This window comes from Carassius auratus, chromosome 9 (assembly GCF_003368295.1).
Source record: "Carassius auratus strain Wakin chromosome 9, ASM336829v1, whole genome shotgun sequence".
In the NCBI taxonomy this organism is placed as follows: domain Eukaryota; kingdom Metazoa; phylum Chordata; class Actinopteri; order Cypriniformes; family Cyprinidae; genus Carassius; species Carassius auratus.
In genome coordinates this window covers 26,170,379-26,186,874 of record NC_039251.1, presented here as the reverse complement: position 1 = coordinate 26,186,874, position 16,496 = coordinate 26,170,379, and the positions used below count along the sequence as shown (strand labels likewise).

At 37.4% G+C, this 16,496-nt stretch overlaps 1 protein-coding gene across 1 annotated transcript in view; it reads left to right on the top strand.

Annotated features, from left to right (window-relative positions):
• The first annotated feature begins 463 nt into the window (after positions 1-463).
• The window catches only part of uxs1 (UDP-glucuronate decarboxylase 1), a 53,364-nt gene continuing 37,331 nt past the window's right edge, over positions 464-16,496 (top strand). Inside the window, exon 1 of the mRNA XM_026272322.1 lies at positions 464-652. Coding sequence (XP_026128107.1) covers positions 565-652 — 88 coding nt within the window. The 5' untranslated portion in view covers positions 464-564. The remainder of the gene's footprint in view (positions 653-16,496) is intronic.

Below are 16,496 nucleotides of genomic sequence, written 5' to 3'. Positions count from 1 at the left end.
TCAGAGTAGCGTTAAATGCTGTGGAGCCGCTTTATTGCTCTGTCACGGAACTCTTGATTAATAACATTGGATCATCGATCAACCGCGATCCTTGGACTAGACAGAGGATTCAAACAGACACCAGTGATACTGCGTCAAGTTAGTTAGCATATCTAGCTAAAGACGCTAACGCTTCAGGGCTGACTGACCTCAGAAAATATAACAACTGCCAAACAAAATGCCGTTTTACTTTCTTTAACCGAATATCTGGATTCAACCGGATGCTTGCTGGACACAAAAACGCTGGACTATCTAAACTGTCAGATATTGTTTTGACGCAGAAATAGTTTTGAGAAGAAGTTAGCCTGGTTAGCTTTGGGCAGATTCACATACAGCAGCTGTTTATTCTGAAACTGTCGTATTTCATCTTATAATTCAGTTGTCGTGTATGTTTGGATACTAGTGCAGTGTTGTATCACTTGGAGCAGGCTACAGCAGTCATCATTTAGGCTGTGTGAGTGTGTGATAGATGCGAGTGAGATGCAGTGGTGTTGAGGAAGAGCTCAATGCCGTGTGTGCTGGAGGATGAAGCGGATGAGCTGGATGATCACAGTCATTAACAGAAGAATGATGAAGATCCTCATCGCCCTCGCGCTCATTGCCTACATCGCCTGTGAGTATATGACACTGACACATTCTCTGTCATCCCAAACAAAAGTACTGGCAGTAGTCTAGTGCTGCTTGTGGTATCAGATGATAAAACCTGCATGGTGTCCCACTGTATGTGTTTACCATGTGTTTACATGTCACTTCAAAGTTTACCACGGTACATGTCTAAAGTGGCATGGTTTCTTAAGATACATACCCAAAGACCCATGATTCTATCCTAGAAATACCATGGTAGTACCATGCAGGGATTTCTACAGTCACACAAAAAAAAAATGAAATATCAGGATTTTTTTTTTTTTTAAAGTGTCATCTTCAGGGCTTTAGAATTAATGTCCCTCTTTCATGAACAACAATGTTCGAAAATTATTTAATCAATTATTTTGAAATGGCCTTTTGTCAGTGTTGTGATATTTTGGTAGTTTATTGTATATTTTAATAGTTTTCATTATTTTTCATTATTTTATTTTTTGTATTTTCATTTTTATTTCATTTTCGTCGGTTTAATGAATTTTGCACATTATAATTTATAATGTTAATTGTTCAAGTAAATTAATACTATTTTATTGATTTTTACCTGGAATAATCATTCAAATTAATTGGTCAAAAAATTTGAGAATCTGATCATGGCACTTTTGTGTCAGCTCTCTCTCCTTCTCTCTCTCTCTCTCTCTCTCTCTCTCTCTCTCTGTTTGACCCCCTGTGTCTGTGTTGGTAAACAAAGTTTATAACATTTTAGCAGCTGTTACTGTTTTGGCAGTGTGATAATTACATATTACTGGGCATAAGTGATATGTCTGCAGCTGCTTTATGTCTGATATTCAAAATGTGACCCATTTACAGTTCACTCCTGTTCTTGATCATTGAGGACACTGAACCCATTTAGTGAAGTCTTTTGATTTTATCTAAAATGTTTAGTTAATGTGTGTGCTGTTGTGTGCGCCTCTCTAGCTCCCTGAGAGTGGGAGAGTGTTGCTGTTATCCTATTTTTGGAACTGTAATGTGAAATGGTCAACTTTGTGTTATGTCGCAGCTCTAGGGCAAGAGCAGATAAGCTTGCCTGTTTCACAATGCCAATATTAATGCAATAAAAACATTTTCCAATTATTTCTATGACCTTAGTCTAGCAGACCCACTATTAAAAAATTAATCTGACAGTCTTTATTAGTTGAAATTGGAACATTTGAGCGTGTGAAGAGGTTTCTTTATGAATTAATTCAGATCTGATTAGAAAGAGCATTGTGTCCATCATTGGCTTGAATAAATGTGTTATTATGTGGTTCGATAACCAAAAAAGCCATGTTAGTGCACCTGTAGCTCCTCTTTTGTATGCTTACAAGACATACAACATGATTGTTAAATCATAAAAAAATGAGAGGTTAGTTTGGCTAAATAGACGGGTATAGATTAGGGCTGTCAAAAAGAAAAATGAGTTTTGAATATTCTTAGAATTTAACATAAAAATCCACATTCGAATGCAAAAACTTTCCAATTGAATTTTATGTGTGCGTTATCAGTGGCACACGAGATGCGATGATGATGTAAGTGTCATAGCAATTTAAGTTTTTATTTTTTAGCCTATTCAGTTGAAGCCACTAGATGCAGCGCTGCTATGTTGTTGATTACAAATATTGTGGGAAGAGTGCAGAGAAGATCTTGCACATTTTCTGGAGGGACATCTCTGAGAGAGGCATTCATGGATCGAAGGGGAGCATATGTTTTTGGTTTGTAAGAAGAGTTTGGCATAAATGCGATTCCTTCACTTAGTGAGCATAACTGTTTTTACAGCTCTGTGACACAACCCGTCAAAAGGCTTATATAAAAGCCACAGAATAAGCCTTAAGAGTTCTCAGAGGTGCACCCGCGCGTTCATACGTTTTCAATGCAGAGTGCAAATGGTTGTGCAGTTATTAGTGTTTTTATCCTGATGGGAGTGAAATGAAGCTGTGTGTGTAGTCCGTTTCCCTTGCATCAGTCTACATTTATATTCGTCATTAACAATGCCTCATTCATTCATTCATTCATTCATCCGTATCATTTGTTCATTAGACGCTCTTCTGTTGAAAAGACTTGTGAGAACAGATACTATGTGCTGTGTGTAGAAGGCTATTCATCACACTGTCAGTCAGTGAGATGCTAATAGATAGAGCAGATTATTGAGAGATTATCCCTTTAATTCTGATCTCTGCTGGTGAGTCTTGATTGAAAAAGCAAGCAGTTCTTTATATCGTGGTTCATGAGGGAACTGCAGGGAGTTTGTGAGTTGATGAAAACCAGATGATTAATTAAATAACAGTTAAAAAAAATTATTCTCTGCATGCCATGTGACATCTAACTGACATCAGAGAAACATTAACATGTGAACATGTTGTTAAATTCTTAAAAATTACTTATGTGGAAGTAAGCATTTCAGGTCAAAGTGGTTAGACTGAAAAAAAAAATATAAAGTTGTATTTATGTTAGGTTTAGTTACATATAACCTCAATGAGTTTGTCATATATATATATATATATATATATATATATATATATATATATATATATATATATATATATATATATAAATAAATGAATGGTTGGCCACTAATGATTTGCATGTAAATCCTGGATAGGATTGGTGTCTGACAGAGGAGGAGACCAGTTAGCATCTGAGGTTTCCAGTAGGCTTTATGGGGGCAATGCTGTGAAGTGTTGGTTTATGTGTCTAAAGCCCCAGAGATGGAGATTAAAGCAGGAGATTACAGCGGATCAGTGAAAATCAATCGGCTAATGGTCAATGCTCCTGCCGTCTCTTAGTCAGACAGACAGCATGAGTGTGCAACACCAGGACATGTAGCTTTAAACATTATCCTACACCACAGAACACAGAACAGAGTCACCAAAAGGCCACAACAACTTTGTGTCTACAAGCATGAAGCCACCAAGACTTAGCTCTTTCACTAGACATAGGAGTGTTTTCTGTGCTGTGTGCAAAGATCTGGAGAGACATGAAAGAGACTTCATGCACTGCTATTTTTGGTAATGCTCGCACATTTTTACCATTTGAAAATTTTCTCTTCACCAATGCAATCCATTCATCTCTTCCATACTAAATGAACACTGATGACCGAACATTGCTATATTTAGCCCCTCCTTTGACTTCTAGAGTTTTCATCGACATCGATAACGCTCATTTGAACTGCCACTGGCCATATTGAAATTGCCACAAGAACCTGTAACCTAGTTTCCTACCCCTGTGGAGTCTAAGGGTATTTTTGGGGCTAAAGAAGTTTTGTCATGCCCTGACATTTGTGCTTTTTTCAGTTCATGCAGTTCAGTTCATCGGCATTGAACTCGGGATGGGGACCTAGTAACATTGCCGGGTTCAACCCGGGACGAGCTCTGTGTGAACAAAATCCAGATCTAATCTTGTGTCGAAGTGATAACACACGTTATCTCATACCAGCTGTTTTGAAGGAAGATCAACGTTCGCAACAAATAATATATGTGCAAACTGTAATGAAGCAGAGATCAGTTAGTTCCTCACTTTCCACGCTGACGGCGAGATCGTTCGCTTGCTTCAGTGAAAGTATAACGTGCCTAATGTTTTCGATTCGTACATTTAGGGCTGGGTATTGTTCAAAATCTTTTCGATACCTCAGTTTTGATACTGGTTCCTAACGATACTTTTTCCGATACCATGTGTTTTAAAATCCATTTCAAAATCAACACACATACATTAAACACACAACTTTTATTTTTCATCTTAATTAAAACTAATTCTGGTAACACTTCACACTCACACTTCACACATCGTATCAATCCTAACTTGGCCAAAATTTACAAAAAAAGAGAAACCTTTTTGCCACAACATGAACATTTTGGCTGTGTTGCCACTGGTGCTGCACAAGCTTCATCAGATAAGTCATCATCACTTACTGCCTTTTCATTGTCTTCATCGGGCTGCTGGGCCTGGCTCATTTCACCTTTATTCTATATTTGGTGGAAACCCAGGTATCATTTTCCTTTGATTTAATTAACAATGGAAAAGGGTAGAGAAAGATTACCAGTAATAAGAAAATTAAACACACCTGATGATGTGAGGCCCTATTAATCAGCTCCTTCTCTACTATGTCCCACACTGCATCTGCCACTCTTGATTTAAATCTTGGGTCTAAGGCCAAAAACTGCCGAATGCACTCCTCCTGCAAGACAAGAACATAGTATAGAAGTAAGATTTCTGAGTATACCTTATGAAAACAATTGACAAATCAATAGGATTATGATACTTACTTGGTATCTTTTTGAAAGATCACCCTAGATTTTTTCTTTGATGCACTTAGTAAATGTGGTGTCCTCTGCACTTATAGTGAAGTGGTTCTCAAGTTTCCCCAAGATGGGCAGAATCTGACCCAATGTTGGAATCCTTTTAGCGGACATGCAAAGTGTTGAAGTATACAGTAGCTTCATGACTTTAACAAACTCCTCAGCTTTTATGAAGTCATCATCAGTAACTCACTCCAGTCTGAAAATAATAATAATAATAATAATAATAATAATAATAATAATAATAATAATAATAATCATTTGTTACATTTATATAGTGCTTTTTCTGAGACCTCAAAGCACTTCACATATGAAAATGTCCACATACATGGTTTTATCAACAAGATTAAACTTCTTAACAAAAGATATTTAGCACTGTACTGATAATAGTAGAACAAGCCAATTCAAATACCTGTCCTTCTCCATTGACCTCTTTAACCGAGCGTCCATGGCAGCTGCCTGGATGGCAGGGAACTGCTCAAGGACATCTCCACCATTAGAAAGAGGCTATTCCACCTGTTCTTAACATCCAAGATGACTGTATGTTCTGGAAGACCTACAGAGAGAAACCAATGGGTCAAACTGGTTATCCATTTGGGGTAACGGTTTAATAAACAATTTAATCAAGACAAGATAAGTTTAGCATATTTTGATTTCTACTAGGGCTGTGCAAAAAATCGAATGCGATTTTCGTGCGAATCTCATCAGTAAAGACGCTCCTGTAATTAGTATATCTCCAGCACGTGCGTTCAAATCAGGGTTGCCAGGTTTTCGCAACAAATCCTGACCAGTTGTTTCTCAAAACTGGTCCAAAACTAGCCCAATCGCGTTTCCAGGAGGTTCCCCGATAAAAAAATTGCTTTCTGGGGTTAAAATGTAAGTTTTATGGCATGGTTGCCTTGGTACAATTCGCATTTTAGGGGCTAAATATCACGTTATTGGTATTGTCGCTTCGACCCGCGGACATGAAAAACAATCACAGACTTGGCCACACTGGTTGGCATTTACTACACAGAGCCGTAATTCACTGACAATCTACACAAAATCGATTTTAAAATCGTTGGCGATTCTTTGTCGATTTTGAAAGCGATTTTGTGTTAGTTGTCGGTAGACTACGGCTCTGTGTAGTAACTGACGCTCCACCCGAACCAGTGTTGCCAAGTCTGCGGTTGTTTTTCATGTCCACGGTTCAAAGCGACCCCAATACCAATAACGTGATATTTATCCCCTAAAATGCAAATTTTACCAAGACAAGCATGCCAAAAAAAAAAAAAAAAATCTTATATTTTAACCCTGGGAAGCAATTTTTTATCTGGGAACCTCCTGGAATCGCGATTAGTTTTGGGCTAGTTTTGAGAAGCAACAGGGCAGGATTTGTTGTGAAAACCTGGCAACCCTGATCTGAACACACATGCTTCTAATTAAAGGAGTGTCTTTACTGATAAGATGTGCATGAAAATCACATTCGATTTTTTTGCACAGCCCTAATTTCTACTTAACGAGAAGTTTCTGCTTTTCCTTTAAGAAAGGTTCAGCCAGGCTAGACAACCATTGCATGGATCCTTCCTGCCCACCTTGAAACGGAGGGCACATTGTACAGTTTTTGAGCAGCAATGTTTAGTGTGTCAGCAAAGCAGCCAATCTTTATAATGCTCATCTTTTTCACTGCCACATCCATGTTTGCTGCATTGTCTACAGTGATGGCTACATCTTTGTGCTTTATTTCAAATTAATCCAGAATTTCTCCTATTTCCTCTGCTATGACTTCCCCTGTCTGGGACATGTAGACTGCCCTTGTGTGGAGTACATTCTCCATCATGGAACCTTCTTTCACACAGTGGACTGTAACGGTCAAATAGTGGTCTTAAGCCACACTGGTCCACCCATCAGCAGTCACCGCCACATCAGCCACAACTTGCAACTTTCTCTTCAGATTTCCTTTTTCTACTGCATACCATGCAGGAATAAGTGTATTTGACAACATGTCTCTGCTGGGGGACTGATACTGGGGGTTTAAGGTGCTTATCATCTCCCTAATTGACATCAGAGCACAAAACATTAACAATATAATGGTTTCGTTATTATTATTACAATTTTTACTGACAATAACAGTAATATGTCATCCAGGCTAAAAGAGGCTATACTGGCAAACTACCTTTAAAAAAATAACTCTTTATATCGATAGCTTGCTCACCTCCACCATGGGGCCTCGGCTGTCAAAAAAGGTAACAAACCTTTAACAATAAACCCTGTGACTGCTCTGTGGCACTCATCTCTTCTTTGTGTGGACATTTTCCCTCTTGCTGCCAGTGTGAAATTGTCGTATTGCCGGCTTTGGTTGCAATAAACTTGTTGCATATGTTGCACTTAGCTGACTCGGCATCCACTTTTATAAAGTGTAGCCACACTTTAGATCTCTTTGGCATTATAAAACGGGAACATTTGGAGAAAAAACAACTACACTTGTGTTGTGTGACTGCGAGTATCTTCAAATATCCCACCATCACGTCACGTGGTGGTGGACAGCCAATCATGGCGAATGTAGGTCCTTACATGCACGTATTCTACAAGCTCAAACAGACACAGCCGGCCGATTGGCTTTTGGAACCGAAATTTGGCACCGAAAGATAAATAATTTTTCGATACTCATAGTATCGAAGTTTTTCGTTGATACCATAAAGGCATCGAAGTTCGGTACCCAGCCCTACGTTCATTACACGTCACACCCTGATGTCACGTGTCGTTATGGGATCTTTACGGATTGTGTGTGAAAGCACGCACATATCCCGGGTAATCACCGGCAGTGTGAAATCTAGCAACCCGGGAACAATTGCCAGAACATTTTACCCGTGTATTTGCTGGAATGGCAGTGTGAAAGGGGCTTTAGAGGGATGAGTTACAAGAAAGAATGTGAGGACAAAATAAATGTATATAATTTTTATGTTTGTAGTTTATTTAGAATATATTTAATTATCCCACAACATAATTTAATATCCACTTGGGAGTGCAGTTAAACAGTTTATCAGGAACAATCAAAGCTGTCTTTCAAACTGATTGTTTTGCATCATTACTCCAGTCACAGAATCCTTCAGAAATCCCTTTTAACAATCTTGCGCGGTCACATTAGAGATAATGAAGAGAGACGTGAAAAACGGACATCGCGTTGTTTTCATATGGATTACTTTATCACAGAATATTTGTTTTTGGCAGCTCTTGTTTAGTTTAAAACATAAAGACATATCAGGACATATCAGTCTTTCTATAGATATCTCTCTCATGTCTCTTTGTTGAGTATTCACTGAGTTACAGTTAATTTTAATGATGCATTCGTAAATGAAGATCACTGCAGACAAATGCTGCAGACAGCACACCTTGTTTGTTATCTTTATTTTATAAGTGCACAAAGTTTTGTTATTATTTCTGTATACAAAAAAAGTAAACCCTTTACAGATTCGATTTATGTATTGCTCTTATCTGTACGATCAAAACTGAAAGTGTAATTTAAGTTCTTTTCGGGGTTATCAGGAGAAAATGACTCCTAATGCGTATACGCGTTAATCGACTTCAGAGGGTTAAAGGGATACTCCACCCCAAAATGAAAATTTTGTCATTAAACACTTATCCCCATGTTGTTGCAAACCTTTAAAAGCTGGATGAAAGCTTTGGATGAAAACTGGGAGGCCTGTGACTGTCCCATAGGCTGCCAAGTAAATTACACTGTCAAAGTCCAGAAAAGTATATAAGATGTCGTCAGTAAAGTCCATCTGCCATCAGTCATTCAACCCTAACATTATGAAGCGACTAGAATACTTTTTTTTTGTACACTAAGAAAACAACAATAATGACTTTATTCAACAATTCGTCTCCTCTGTTTCTCTCCATATCACCATAGCGCCATCTTGAAGATTATGAGTTGAACGCAGGCAGCGTACTCTCTTCTGTATCAGCGGCCCCACAAAGATAAGTTTTTTACGTATATTTACACTTTGAAAACAAAAAAAACCCCTGCAACCTTGCGTCTCGGCTGACTCAGCGTACGCTGCCTGCGTTCAACTCATAAACTCCAAAATGGCGCTATGGTGATGTGAACAGAAACTGAGGAGAGGAATTGTTGATTAAAGTCGTTATTTTTGTTTTCTTCATTTACAAAAAGTATTCTAGTCGCTCTATAATGTTGCAGTTGAATCACTGATGGCAGATGGACTATTCTGACGATGCTTTTCATTCTTTTCTGAACCTTGACTGTAGGTGCATTTACATGGACACTTTTTGCTTCCATCGGAAAGAATTTAGTCTGATTGACTAATCTGAACATAGTGTTTACATGAACAGTAAATAAAGTGATCGGGTTGATGTGCACATTTACATGTCACAAGCTTCTGATTGGATTTACTCTGTTGACATGCGCACACTGCATGAATATACAGAGTTTCCCGCTGCTATTTAAAAAGCACATGTTATATTTATCTACTTTGGGTCCTAATTAGGCGACGCCCAGCACATGAACTGTTGTGCTGCTTAACTTTAACCTTACTTTAGCAAAAAAAATAAAAAAAGAGTAAAAGTGCCCCTTCCCGCACTCAAAACTAGTCGTCTGTTGATGAGCGTCTTAAACGAGGAATGGTGGGACGTGGTCGTGTTCCACTTCACATACGCTGAGTGAAAGGGGAGATTTATAATGACAGGACACTTTATTCACCAGGAAGAACACCTTGTTCCGCACGTCATATGTCATTACGCTATTTCTACATCACTGCGCATGCGCAGTACTTTCCAGTTTCGGTTTTCAATCCGATCAAGTGTTTACATGGCCTCTCGCTCGGATTACAAAAGGGATAATCCACCCCTTACAATCTGATCGAAATTTTTGTCGGATCGAGCCAATTCAATCCGATTGACATGTTTACATGTGACTTTTTTTATTCTGATTGTGCTTCTAGTCCTATTACGATAGGATTAGAAGGGTCCATGTAAACGCAGCTAGTGTAACTTACTTGGCAGTTTATGTGACAGTAAAAAGCCTCCTGGTTTTCATCCAAAATATCTTAAATTGTGTTCCGAAGATGAACAAAGCTTTTACGGGTTCAGAACAACATGGGGGTACGCGATTATTGACAATTTTCTTTTTGGGGTGGAGTATCCCTTTAAGGAAAGCAGGTGATTTGATCTAGTTATGAAATAGCACTGGAAGCAGTTCGTTTCAGAAACTGTTTGTGTTATTAAAATTGCTTCAAAATGTTTTTTGGAGGATTTATGGCGATTTCCTGGTGAAATCTCTTTCTTCAGGTCACTCTTATTTAGCCTCTGTCATATTGTATATTGTAGCACTGGTACATTGTTCAATCTGAATGTAGCATAAGGATGTTTTTATCCTCTCCTGTCATTCAGAACATCAGATTTGCCCCTGAGGGCTATAGATGATTTCCTCTGGTACTCTACGTGATCATCTTTTTAGGAACATTCATTAAATCTTCTGTTTGACAGGAGGTCTTGTGTCTTTTCAGTTTTTCTGGCTGATTAGATACGATTTATGAATCTGCTGCAAGGAATGTTTGATCATTGTGTTAGATTTCTCTTTAGAACAAAATCAGTTTTGATGTTTTGGTCTGATTTTTTTTTATATTTAGTGTTTGATTTAGAAATATGATTTAGTGATGCATCTTCCATTATTTAGATCAGTTAGATCAGTGGTTCCCAACCTTTTTCAACCCGCGGCCCACACAACCAAACACATATGTTTGCGTGGCCCACTGCAACAAAATGAATCGACTCCGCTACTGTTGGGTTAATAACTCAGTACTCAGAAGCTAGATTGTCTTTATTGAATGAACTGGCAATGAACAGAAAAATAACTCAGGCTGGCACTGTTTGACAACTGCTGCTGTTCTGTAGCATATGCATCAAAAATATCTAAAAGCCATCGCTTTCTTAAATCCAATTAAATTGAAGGTAAATCTGGAAAGGAAATCTTTTCTTCCCAGTGTATTCACCTTAGCCTCAAACTGGTACCATTTTGGCAAATATTTAACATTCTTTAGGGGGATTTTCATTATAAAATTAATTAATATAAATAAAATGGGGCATTTAGTAGTTCCTGAATGCATAGGCAGACGTTCCTCTTGTAGGCTTCTGATTTTTGCTCATACTATTAAGCTGCAACAGAATACTTTGTAAAAAGACACAGAATAAGTATGTTTGAAATCAAAACTAGGAATAAATAAGAATCGGAATCGATAAGCAGAATCTGAATTTCAGAAACAAAATTCAAACAATACCCAACCCAGAGAGTGATTAACATGTTAATTAATTCTTAATTAACCCCCCACCCAAAAAAAAAGGGAAGCAACTGATTCATCAGATCTTTCTATCTTACCAATACCATACCAATGTTTTTACGCTCAATTTTTCCGATGCATTACTGCCACCTATCTCTCAAGTGGACCATTGACACTCCTAATTGAGACTGTAGATAGTGTCAGTGGTCCATTTAAGAGATAGGTGGCGGTAATGCACTTGTAAGACTGCGTTTCATCGTAAAGCAAGAAAACGACGCCTCACCTTTACAAATCAACATATTTTCTCAAGCCGCAGGGTTTAATTTGATTTTGTGTGTGTGTGTGTGTGTGTGTGCATTTACATTTTTTTTTATTGTATGTTTTACCCGTGATTCCCATTCACCTCCATTAAAAGACTGGAAAACTGCCATGGTTTAAAAATCTTCTTTTGTGTTCTACTGTAGAAACAAAGTCACCTACATCTTGGATTCCCTGGGGCAAGCAGATAAACATCACATTTTCAATTTGGGTTGAACTATCCCTTTTATGTATTTTTAATGTATTCCTGCCAAACTTCTGGAAACTGCTGTACATTATTTTATAATAACGTTTTCTTATCAAGCCTTATTCAAAGGTGCACAATGTGTCCTTGCCTGTTATTTTATTAATATGAGCTTTGGTTAATACTCAGCCAAGACTCTAGAGACACAACTGCAACCACTTACACATATTGCACAGACTTGAGTTTTAAGTCACTGGAGACCCCATAACCAGGATGGAGAAATTCAGAAAGATGAATTTGGGTCATATGTAATGCTACTTTGAGAAGTGACTGCTCTAGTTCTTTTCAGTCCCCAGGCCTCAACGGAGTTGTTCACTAAGAGAGTGACCTTGACAAACCAGTCTGCCGTTGCCTCCCACCTGCCTCGAAACACATATTTCACGACCGGCAGCACTAAAAATAATTTAGCCACTACCACTGTGAGAACTTGACCAGATGTAACTGGGCATGTTTTCCTGTTCACTTCAGCTCTTTCCATAAGCTTTATTTCTTAAAGTGCCAGTTCTTCTGTGCTTTGCTCAGATCAAGCAAGAATTGATTTAACCAACTAAATTGCATTTCAAAAGGTCAAAATCTACATAGCCTTGTATGTGTGTCTTGGCCACTGCCGAAAGGGATAATTCCATGAAAATATGAAAATTCTTTCATCCTTTACTCACCCTCATGTCATTCCAAACCTATTTAACTTTTTCTTCTGTGGAAAATTAAAGATATTTTGTAGAGTGTTGGTAACACGTTTGGTGGTAATTGACTTCCAGTGGCCAATAAAAGCAGAGAGACATTCCTTGAAAATAATAATAAATTAAATCTTTATTCTGTTGGGCATCTGGTTCTGCCACCCTCAAATGGTTTGCATTAAATAGCTTCTCCTCTCATTTATGACATGGCATCAGGTGGCACACGCCAAGCTGGCCCATGGCCTTCTATGCTGTAAAACATGGGGCTCCCAGGAATTCGTGGCAACAGCAGAAAGGCCACTGGAAAAGAACAAGCCAGATTTATTACAGAGAGATTTGCATAATAGCCTCTCCAGTTGTCCTCTGGAGAGCAGGTTTTCCGGTTCACGCTCACCTTATGTCTTGGATTCTTCTTATGTCGTCTTCTTTTTTTGACGGTTTATCATTTATGGTGTAGATTTAATTCCTACTGATGTTTGATGCGTATTGGCAGGTCTGAGTTGTTTGGCTGCAACATGTAAGAGAGAGAAATTATATTTCACAACATCTTTATTATAGTGTAAAGGCAAGATGCTTGCATTATTAATGTTCATAATAATGATTTATATATGAAGGTTCAAACTTAGGTTCTCAAGACAGACTCATCTTTTCTACATATGTGGGCTTTGATCAGAAAATCAATTGATTGAAGACATACTTGATTTTGACCTCTTTTCATGACAAATATATTTTTGGGCCCCCTTCCCTATTAATATAATAGGGCTTATATTACCACCCAAGCAAACAAAAATATTTCATAATCAGTGGAAATGGTTACAATGTTTTCTATCGCAATAAGCTTTTGCGTTCAGTCAACAAATATTGCATGTAGGTTCTTAATTTGTTTGAGAATTCAAACAATTTGCATTTCATTTCATTAATAGGCATGCGATGTGGCCAACTAACCACTTCGGGAATGCATTATTTCTCTGATAATTTTAATGGCCTGGAGTCCCAATCACACATCAATTGTTCAGATAATTTGTTTCAAGTCATTTGACATGTTTCTGTCCTAAAATCCCGTGGGTGTTGAACTAGCTAATTTTTATGCACTTCATCCCAAACCTTCTGTTGCAAATTCCAAAACGTCATTTGTAGAGCTAATAACAGAGGTGTGAGCCATTGATATGCAGGCTAACACCGTTATTAGAGATGGAGCAAAAGAGAGAGGGAGAGATCAAGTGCGTGTGAATACTTGCGTCTGTGCGTCTCTCTTGAGAAATGTAATGTAGCTTTTCAGCTGCGAAACTCTCTTATTGATAAATTTGCGAGCAGCCGCAGTGCTGATGACAAGTTTTTGTCTCCGCTTCTCCATGTGTGTGCGCGAGTACGTGTCTGTGTGTGCGAGTGTGAGAGAGAATGGGAGAAAGAAAGTTTTTCAGTACATAAAAAATCTTGAAGACATGGACATAATTGGTAAATTTTACCCTGTTGTTTGTTATTTGTTTGCTCAATGTCTTCTGGTTTTGGTTCTTTTACTGTTGTAGATATGCCATAGTATAACAAAAATATTATCTATATCTTCATTGTGTTTGGGCTCCCCCTGGACAAGCAAGTATAGGCACTTGCCTAGAATGCCTACGCATAAATCCGGCCCTGGATACAGTATTATTTTATCATTTTAATATTTTTTTATAGACTAGATATTCAACTTTTATTCTTTCACATGTGTGAATGAGTTTGGTAATGTTGCCTTTGAGATAGCAGTACTGTAGTATTAGTAAAATCACAGGCAAAAATCCAACAAGGGACTAACGCTCACCTTTCAGTTATGAGTTGTGTCTAAAGGTTTTGAATGGGTATTGATTCACTTTAAGCTTCTTTAAACTATTTTCATCTTCAGACTTTAAAATCTTCTTCATGTGAGTTTATAGCCAGCTGTGACTCACCAGTGTCTCATAATTATTCATGAGATGTTGTATCGTCATACTATGAGAAGACGCTTCTCTTTATTCACACCAGTATGTGTAGCTTTCCTATGACAGCTGCTACAAACTGTGAGAACATGTAGAGTAGCTGAGATTGTTCATGGATCACAAGTGAGTGTCTGTTTTTCACTTTGTAGTTTCTGCCTGCATCTTTATAGCTCATTTATATATCCAATCAAACAGCTTATATAAACATTGCAAAAATAACACACACACACACACACACACACACACACAAAAGTTACAAATGTAAATATTTGTTTATTTATATCATAGCTATGACAGGGTATGTGTCTGTTTGTTTAATGTTCTGTGCAGTGTTCATTTTGGCTGCAAATTTAGTCTTTTGACTAAAATGCCATTTAGTTTTGGTCGTATTTTAGTCATCTGAATTGTTTTTAATTTTAGTTGACTAAATATCATAAGATTTTAGTCGACTAAATCTACAGTAAACTTAGTTGGCTGAAATCGAATGGGTTTACAGTGCATTTATTAACTATTTCCCTAAAATTTCCAAACTCATTATATAGGTTTGATATTATGGTTTTATCATGATAGACAGATTTAACTGCAGTGACGCACAACATGCCTTTGTTAAAATTAAATAAAACCAATTCTCATAAAGAATAAGAACTTGATCTTCTATTTAATGAAATACCAAAGGCTAATTATGCTTTCTTTATGCCAACTTGTTTACCATATTCTTCATTCTTTCAAGCAGACACATTTATTTCTATAAATAAATTTAGATTAATCTTTAGCGCTACTAAAGTTTTTCAGTCAAGAGCAGTGAGTGACTTTCTGTTTTTCTTTTGTTGCTTGATTAACATCAATGACTCGGACAATAGCAACTAAATTAGGCTGCTGTCCCTTAAAAATCGAGTCCACAGCTGCAATGGATGCAAATTACTGATACACATTCTCTCTACTGCTTAGGTTCACTTAAGACATAATCAAATGTGTTTGTAAATACGCATCAAAACGGACAATTCAACATCATTTTGTGCGTTATTCTCCGTTCATGCGACACGAAAGACTAATTGAATGGTAGCTTATGACCCCCCTATTCATATGTACGCATCTAACCTTCGAACCACTCAGCAGATTTCGTTCTGAATTAATCTCTTCCCAAATCGTCCCTCCCTAACCTTTTCGGCTCATTTGTTTACATTTACAAAAATGTCAATAGATTAATGTCATAGTTTTTTTTCATTCAAAAAGAGTTTGTTCGTTATCATCTCATTGTCATCAGTGGAAAAAAATGTCGTTGACGAATATTATGAACAAAATTATTCATCAATGACATTAACAATGCTTTTAACTCCGTGAGAACGAAATAAACCTGAATGGCTTAGAAACTTTTGTCTCTCCTCTTCCTTCTGGACACCACAGCTTAAAGTCCTCATGAAAGCAAGATTGACTATTTAATTTAATAGCGCACATTGCTAGTCTTGATGTAAACAGTTAATCAGCTCAGCTGAAAATAATATTTTTTGTCTTCCTAATCTTTAATCAAAATCTAGACATTAACTTCCGCTCTTGAATGGCATTCCTTTTCTGTTGATTTCAGTTTGATGGCTAGGGAAAAGTTCCTCTACACACCTCTCCAACCGATTAAATTGCTATGAGTGAAAGACAGAGACGAGGAGCGCAAACATAAAACCATGCCCTCTATTCAGTATTCCGTTTCAGCTGGAAATACGTCACAGCACTGAAATAAAGTAATTTAAAGCATTTTTCAAAACTGTGTTGAGAACTTAATGTGCTGAAATAAGGAGTTTCATGATTGGCGATTCCAGGATTTTTATTTAAGGGGAGCTCAGGCCCCAATGAGGGTATAATATATAAATATCCCCATATTTAGTGTGTGTGTGTGTGTGTGTGTGTGTGTATTTATATTCAGCCTCTCAAAAAATGATAACGTACATCTTCCCTTTTCCACTGAACAGATATGTTCAGATCTTAAATGTCTAACAGCTTGTATCCTTTTTTTTGTTTCTTTTTTTATTATTGATGTAGAATTGAATTGTAATGATGTAAAACTGTTTATTGAGAATTCATTTGCA